General features: G+C 35.2%; 1 protein-coding gene across 3 annotated transcripts; it reads right to left on the bottom strand.

The window, feature by feature from the left end:
- Positions 1-230: 230 nt before the first annotated feature.
- On the bottom strand, positions 231-7,198 carry LOC134541972 (uncharacterized). 3 transcript variants are annotated; one of them, XM_063385737.1, is made up of 5 exons: positions 6,836-7,198; positions 6,546-6,701; positions 4,405-5,224; positions 3,784-4,006; positions 231-2,641 (listed from the first exon to the last, which is right to left on the bottom strand). In XM_063385737.1, exons 1-5 carry the CDS (start codon positions 6,964-6,966, stop codon positions 1,077-1,079), a joined length of 2,895 nt encoding a protein of 964 aa, XP_063241807.1. In that variant the 5' UTR covers positions 6,967-7,198; the 3' UTR covers positions 231-1,076. The 3 variants fall into 3 exon arrangements, with proteins under 3 accessions (XP_063241807.1, XP_063241808.1, XP_063241809.1); XM_063385738.1 differs by having other exon boundaries at positions 231-4,006; XM_063385739.1 differs by having other exon boundaries at positions 231-5,224.
- Between the last annotated feature and the right edge of the window lie 906 nt (positions 7,199-8,104).

Raw genomic sequence — 8,104 nt, 5'->3', positions numbered from 1 at the left:
TCTTGTAGGCACTTTGTACAGATTGGTAGTAAATCGTAATTAAACTTTTCCTTTGGCAGTGTATACAAAATGCCAAAATAAAATGGAAGGGTATGTAATGAAATCACTTGCTGCAAAGTGTGTATGGATATGTGTATATTTTACAACATATGTATATAAATATCTTTCTTGTAAATTACAACATTCATAACAAAATATATTATTCACACAACACCTAATGCTCATTCAATTTTATTTACATTTTATATCTATGAGAATTGTTATGTTCATTCTTACTACAGGTTATACATCTATGTAATTTGTACCACAAAATAAGACAGTTGTCACCATGAATCAGCTTAAGTAAATGGTAAAAAACTGGCTTAATGTTTTGAAACTGTTGAGACAATAGCTACAATACAATAGCTCTGAACATACATACTAATTGTTTACACAAAAAAATATTCCACCTTACATATTTAAACATACAAAAATAAATATATTCATACAACTATTTCAGATTCAGTATAACAAATTATTTCGTTTCGAACACTCTTGATAAATAATACGGTGCAAATACAAATAATGAAACTAATGTTAATACATCAAAACCAAAAATAAAAATAAACAGCTGCTCGATACTAGTAGTAAACTATCAGCGCACAATATAACATGTAGAGTGAAACAAACATTTTACGTATATCTTTTAAAACGATTCACAATGAGATACGGCCCATAATAATATAATCTAAGTGCAAAGTTATAAGACACTGCATGCCAATTACACTGTTACATTATATTGATTTAAGTATTTCACAGCATACACAAACATAAGGTTTTTTTTTCTGTTGGCACGGAAACTGGCAACTGGGCACTTGTCTGTATAACTGTATCATTTCAAACATCTTTCGTCAAACTAGTACGCCAATTTTCTATGTTTCAATTGTTTATTGGACTAGAAAACAAAAATCTATAGGCCTAACTGTAATCTTTATGAAATCATTTTTGTTGTTAATATCCTTCTTTAAAAATGGGAATTTACCTGTACTGTTTGTGGTAATTTTGGCTTACATGTAAGGCTATTGTCCATCAATTGTTTACAGTGTATTATCAGGTTCCCTGATTTCCATATTCCTAGGATAACGTGGATCTATTATTTCCGGTAGAAGGCACGTCATGTAAAACTGTGTCAGTTTGTTGATCATTTTTTCTTTCCAGAAACTGTTCTCTCTTTCAATTTGTTGCACTAGTAAGCCACGTGGTGTCCAAAGGACGAAATAACAGTACTTACGATTGGTAATATGCAGTTGTCCCTGCACTTGGTACATGTAAGCATGTCCTTTCTTCAGAAACATTTTACCATCCACAATGTTACAAAATGTTACTTTTTTCTGTTCCACTGCTTCTTGTGGAGACATTCTGGCAGCTACGGCAGGACATTTTACTTCAAGGATACCATCATCTCCAACAAGACCGTCAGGTGTTGCTGCCAGCCATGGGTGTTCCTTATCGACGAATAAGCCACAGCGAGCCACCTTCTTACCAAAGTTCACTTCAAAATCCTGAATGGCGCTATGCTCATTTTCCAATCCATACCTTGTGGCCTCCGTCCCTGAAAACCTACTGTACAATATATTGACAACGGATTTTGCTCGCTTAGTGGATTTCTTCATGTTACAGATTCTACCGAAATTTGATGCTGTCAGTCGCTTGATTCTTTCTGATTTCCAGAGAACAGAATCATTTTGCCCTTTGGTAGCGATTTGTAGATTTTCTCGTTCTTCATCCGTTTTACAAAGACTAGCGAGAAATTCCTGTGTCTGTCTTGCATATTCGTCTGGTTCCATGTCAGGTATGCGTTGTTCTACACAGCCATAATCCTTGTCAGGACCTGTCACATACAACTTTCTGCGCTTAAATGTTTGTGGGTTTGTCAGCCTCCTGAGCTTTCTTTTCTCTGATGAACGTTCCTTGCGCTGTATGTGAGCTTTAGTGATGTTTCCAGGACTACTGTTTGTTAAACCTTTATGGATAAAGGACTGTGTTTGAGGACCTGAATTAAAAGAAATTACAGAGAGCTCGCTTCTTGTTTGGTAGCCACCACTCAAACAAAAGTTTACTCGTTTACTTGAAACATGCTTGCAAACCACATTATTGAAAGACTCTGCTGTATTAGTATTGACATTATGTAAAAGGCTTACAGCATGATGTGCAACAATGTTTCGAGCTGCTATTATTTCTGACCATATACCTGCCTCTTGAAGAGGCGGTACAAGGTTTTCCTCGTTTTCTTTCAATCCGCTACAGAAATAACCTCTAATTGCGCATCCTGAGTGGTCACCAAATACGTGAAATGGACCATTGTAAATGTCAAGTTTTAACTCCTCAATTTTTCTGTGAATTGGAAACTCTTTTTGAGCACGCCTATGCTGCACAGCTCCGGTGACTGCAGCTCGAAGGCGGAGTTGTTTGTCAGATACAGCCTTTCGTAGAACAGGAGAAACGGAACCAATTTCGTTTTTCGTCTTTTGAGCAATACAACGTATCCTTCGAAGGTAATTTCGCAGTATGTGGTTAGTACATTCAATTTTGGTGATTGTAAAATTTGGACCATATGGCTGAGCCTTCACCAACTGGGTCATAATGCTGCTATCGCCATCTCCTGAAAATGTTTACAACACGCTACGTACTAATGTGATAAATGTATAGGTATTTATTTATATACGAAAAAAAATACAAGGCCATGTTGCAGCGTTTCGAAAATGAGTTAAATTTATCAGTTAGTTTCCAATGTAATGAATTGAGAAAATTCATGACTCCGTGAAATGAAACTGTGAACAAATCCTTAGAAGCTATTTAAATCTACCACGTATAATTCGGCCGCATACATTATTTTGTCATTCTTTATCTCATTTTCGGGCAAAAAATTGGCGTTAACTTATTTAGAAATATTGGAAAAAAACTGTTATGTTTATTGGTATGACAATACTTTAATAAAACGTTTAAGGTGGTATTGTTAAAACTGGGTGATTTTTCTGTATAGACAAAACATTGATTAAAAATTATTGTTTTTGAAGGGCCGTTAAACGCTGTAACATGGCCTTAAACAAGATAAGACTTCAATACTCTATTTCTCACAAATATTAAAACTAAGGCCGCATACTTTACAATATTTTTGGGTCCTTTTTTCGGCTAAATGGAAAACTTTATACCTTGCATACCCTTTAAAAAATATTCCTAAGAACCATACCAAGACATAAATCTGCAGTTAAGCCCTCAAAGAAGTACATATATTAACATAGTGGTAGGCTCTGAATTGTATGGCTATGCTATTTTTGGGGTATGAAATACAAGTGCAAGACAACATTTCTTTAATTAACACAACTACTTACATACAATGGCTCACTGAAAAATACCTACAGAAAACTACCAAATCATTTTTAACTCGAAATGGCCACATATGCACGTTCTTCTTGTAGGCATATCAGAGCGCTCGGTTACTGCTCTGAGGCTAACTATTTTCATATAGTTCACAATATTTAGTACCTACTCTTCGCGAGGTTACATTTATAAACATTGTAGAGCTAATACCTTTCTGTATATTTAGGAAGTAGCTGTTACAAAAGCGCTACATTTCAGTTCGTTACAATATGCAGCATTGTATGAAAACATATGAAACGTGCGACGTCGGAAATAAAAACATTAAATACCACACGGCATTGAAATTATTTCGAAAATATACGATCGACACAAATACATAATAATTAATAACATCTGAAATTAACTGATCACCTTGTGACTCACCAATCAGCTGATGATATTTCAGGTTATGCATGGAAACACTGCATTTGAAACCTTCCACTATGATGTCAGATTCCATGGCATTTGAAGACTTGTTCCAATTTTTGAAACAGACGTGGTCCTTTGGCGTCTCATTTTTACTGTTTGCTCGTGAACATATGCAGCAGTATCGATTCCTAGTGCTTGCGAAGATAACTTTTTTTGTTTCTTTTCCTACTATGCAAGCCTATAAGAAAAAAAAACAAGCATATTTAATCTGTTCGCTGTAAAACTTAATGTAAGGTAACGAACATTGTATAATCAGGATAATTACATTATTTCGAATGTCTGGCATTATGTCAATAGGCTCTAAGTATATGGCTCTATGCCGGTAGGCCTAAAAGACTTTCATACTAGCAAACAGGTCTATCACAAAATAACTATACAATGTTTGCACTTATAAAGAATTTAAATTGTCGCATTTATCTACAAAAGAAGGAAATATTAACAAAATAACTATTACGTGTTGTTCACACTGTCATGAACTTATTTTAGTTACTAATAATACATAATTACTGATATAACACAGATTGCCTACAAATTATTATTCAACACGCAATAAGATTACGTAATACACAAACTTACCACCCCAGAAAGAGCATCATATTTGTTTCCATACGATCGTTTACACCAAGCTCCATCAGTGACAACTGCTATGAGAGGAACTCCGTCGACATCCACACTGCCATTTTCTACTGCCAATCTTGCTTCTTCTTTGCCAGCGGCTTCCATACTTTGACATGCGACATCGTGTATAACAGAAGATAGGGATTTTTGACATTTGTTGAAAGTCTCCTTGGCCATGCAAGGCATTTCCAAAGTTGAAGTTATGTCTTGTAACTGTGTAAAACTTTGGCCCGTTAACAACATACTGTTCACCCATGCCATGTTACAGTTGACTTTATTTGTTTGGGGGTCCTCCGAGAAAATAGATTCAACAGTACCACACATATTACACTTGAAATCAAATTTACTTATCATTCCATTTTTATGTTCTTTTATTAATCGCATATTTTCAAACGAACACTGAAACATTTTGTTATGTTGGCTGATGCGCGACATTTCTTTGAATAGAAAGTCAACATCAAACAGTCGACGGCCTTGTATCGGAAAGGTTGATGATTCAGAGCTGAAAGTTTTTTTAGGAGAGGTTTGTTCGGGTGAAGATGCTGGTGACGAAAGTTTCTCCACGCCTTCAAGAAGCTGAGCGTAGTCACTTGTGACCGATTTTGACTCTTGTTCCGTGTCTGAAAATATTCCAGTAACATCATATTCTTCTGTAGGATAATCAGTAGTTGTGACTTTCTGCGGTGTCGCCAATATTTCGTTTGTCCAATACGAACAACCTGCTCCATCGATGTCTACTTGATCATGTGAAGCAGTATCGCCGGGAGAGGTGGAACACCTAAAACAAAACAAAATTAAAGATATGATTTTCCTTGAAATAATAATCAAATACGCTATTAAAATTGTAAACAACTATTATTGTTGACATAATTAGTAGGCTAAAATTAATAATATATTTCATTAATTATGTCGCAAAGTTTGGCTCAATGTTCCAATTGTGAAATTACAACATTGCTGTGTAAAACAAAAATACCACGTCTCAGAATATTTTAATTATATAACCGTTAAAACAAAATAATTTATTAACTGTAGGCGTAATGGAAGATATGTTAAACAGTATTTGAATACAGCAAACAACAACACTTCCAACCGCTCAGCGATGGTAACAGTAAAAAGCTATAAACAAATAATATTTTGAAAACGCTCACATAAGTTATATACAATTGTTACTAGGTATAACCCTTCAACTTTCTTTTAACATAAAATGTAACTACGCAACTGAAGTACTATTTATAAGTGTTAATAAAGATCTAAATTTTAATCATAAGTAATTTAAATAAAAAATGAAAGATTATATTCTTTTAGTTCTTCCATATTCCTATGTTTGTAGAATACTGTTACCTACTTTACAATTTGCTAACGAGTTTATCAGAAGAATGTTTTGATCCGTGTTGTCTGCAGCCGAAAGCCGATGACCTGACCACTACGCTACCATTTCTTATGATAGTAGTTGAGTTAGACATAATATTTAGGTTGAATTTAAAAGTATGTGGACTGAAAACACTAATATTATATTATGAAAAAATACCGCCTCATAAATTGAGCGCGAAATCTTACAAATTAAATTTGCGAATTAATATGTTTCACTATTTCAATTATTGGTTTAACAAAGTTAATATGTAGTTTTCTACAGTTTACTGATTGAGATGTTTCATCAAATTGAATCTGTGAAAAATCGTAAGTAATAACGAATATTCACTGATTCCGATGTAGAGTCAATTAATTTTCAGTTCTCAGTCATAAAATGATGGAACGTATTTATGTAAGCTATTATAAATACATACACACACGACATTTAAGAGAAATGTGTCAAGAACAGGCATATTACTTTTTTATTAATTTTCATTCAGTGCAGAAGTATTTGGAAACATTTAAGGAAACGTTTCATGAATCTCATACGGGAAAGCATGCTATAAAACTATGCAGTAATGTAGTGGACTATTTTATGTATGTGTATAGGCCTACGTAATATTCATATACAGGTATTCATGCGTTATAGACGTTTTATCCGTGCTAGAAAAGTAAGAGAGACACCTTCTTTCGGCATTTTGCCCTTTAATTATTCTTAAGTAATTGTTGAAAAAAACTATTATTCAAACCTTGCTGGAGACAACGTTATGTAGCAAGTCTCACTGTCTGTCTGGGTTTTCCTTTCAACAGCATTTTCTATATTCCCCGCGTGTTTGGATGTACTGAAAGACTCATGTGAAGTATAGTTGGAAAACCTTGTTTCATGGTTTTTCACGTAACGCAGCCTGTGAAAGAAAGAACATTTAAATTTAATACAGCTTAAATGGATAGTAAAGGAATATAAAAAATTATGCTATATAACCTTTTCAACTGAAAGTGAAGGCTTACATGTTTCTTAATAAATGTACAACACACTTACCTGCCGTCAACTAAACGTAAAACTTTCCCTTTGTTCCATTTCCTTTTCTTTCGAACTGCATTCAGACGCAAGTGACGTTTTTTACCTCTTCTTTTGTCTTCATTCAAAACTTGCTTTCTCGCAGATTCCATACCTTTGTAAATCAAACCTTTCTAAATGGGTATAAAGGCTAAACGTTCTACTGGCACTTGACGCGAGTCAATTCACCCACACACATTCACAAGTATCAGAGCACGCACGCAGGATGATGGATGTACGAACTATTATCTCGCACCTCGCACTGTGCGTCTGTCAAAGACAGCTACTGCCCTAGACTCAGGTTAGCGACACGCAGCAGCTGGGCACTCCCCCTACCAGCCGGATCTTTTCCCCCCGCATACCCACCTTCCCGACGCTCAAGGCTACTTCCCCTCCCGGACTGATAGCGGCCGAGCGGAGCGCGTGGTGGCGCCACTTCACTGGAGTGTCTTACTGGCATGCAGTGCTTTAGAACTGCATCGTAGAACCATAGATTTTCATCTACGAAACTATATTTTTTTATCACGCGACGCAAGACAAAGGTGCATTCTACGGGTCTATAATTTTCCGAAGCCCGGGAAAATGAATCTTCTTACCTAAATCTCGCCGCAAAAAGTGCCGTTTTAGCCATTTTCACAGTCAAAACTTACCTATTAGTAAGGGAAAATAGAACGTCTCACTATTATAGGCCTGTAAGCTGTTCCTTAAATGCTTTTCGTAGCCAAACCGCAAAACAATACGTGGAATAGTTTTCGAATAAAAGCCGGATTTCCAAGGCTCTGCACGTCTCTGCGCTCTCCAATTAGGCGGCGCCCTTAAGGGGATTGGTGCACCAGCATCGTATTAAAAAAAACAATATATTTGTTAATGATTCAGCTACTAGAGAAGATTTGAACCATTCTGGTGTAAAATTATTTTTTTAATTTTTTTATTTTAATTAAGTTATTGCTGATTTTCGGGAATTTTTTAAATTCAAGCTTTATTAATAAACTATAAAGAATTCAGTGGTAAAACTTTCGCAGATAAATTTTCAGACACGGGAGATATGACTGTGACCATTATTTTATCTGTAATCATTATTAATTTAACGTATTTACAATTTGAATTTTAATAAATGAGCTGCTACGAAATTGCGTGATATTCATTTGCGAATTTAATAACATTCGCGTTTTCATTTGTAATTCAAACGCCAATATATCTGTCGGCTGAATGATTGACTTTATTTTAGTCTTTAGCTTATTGCAGTCGGAC

The sequence above is a fragment of the Bacillus rossius genome (genome assembly GCF_032445375.1).
Source record: "Bacillus rossius redtenbacheri isolate Brsri chromosome 4 unlocalized genomic scaffold, Brsri_v3 Brsri_v3_scf4_2, whole genome shotgun sequence".
Classification (NCBI taxonomy): domain Eukaryota; kingdom Metazoa; phylum Arthropoda; class Insecta; order Phasmatodea; family Bacillidae; genus Bacillus; species Bacillus rossius.
This window is presented reverse-complemented; position numbering and strand designations above follow the sequence as displayed.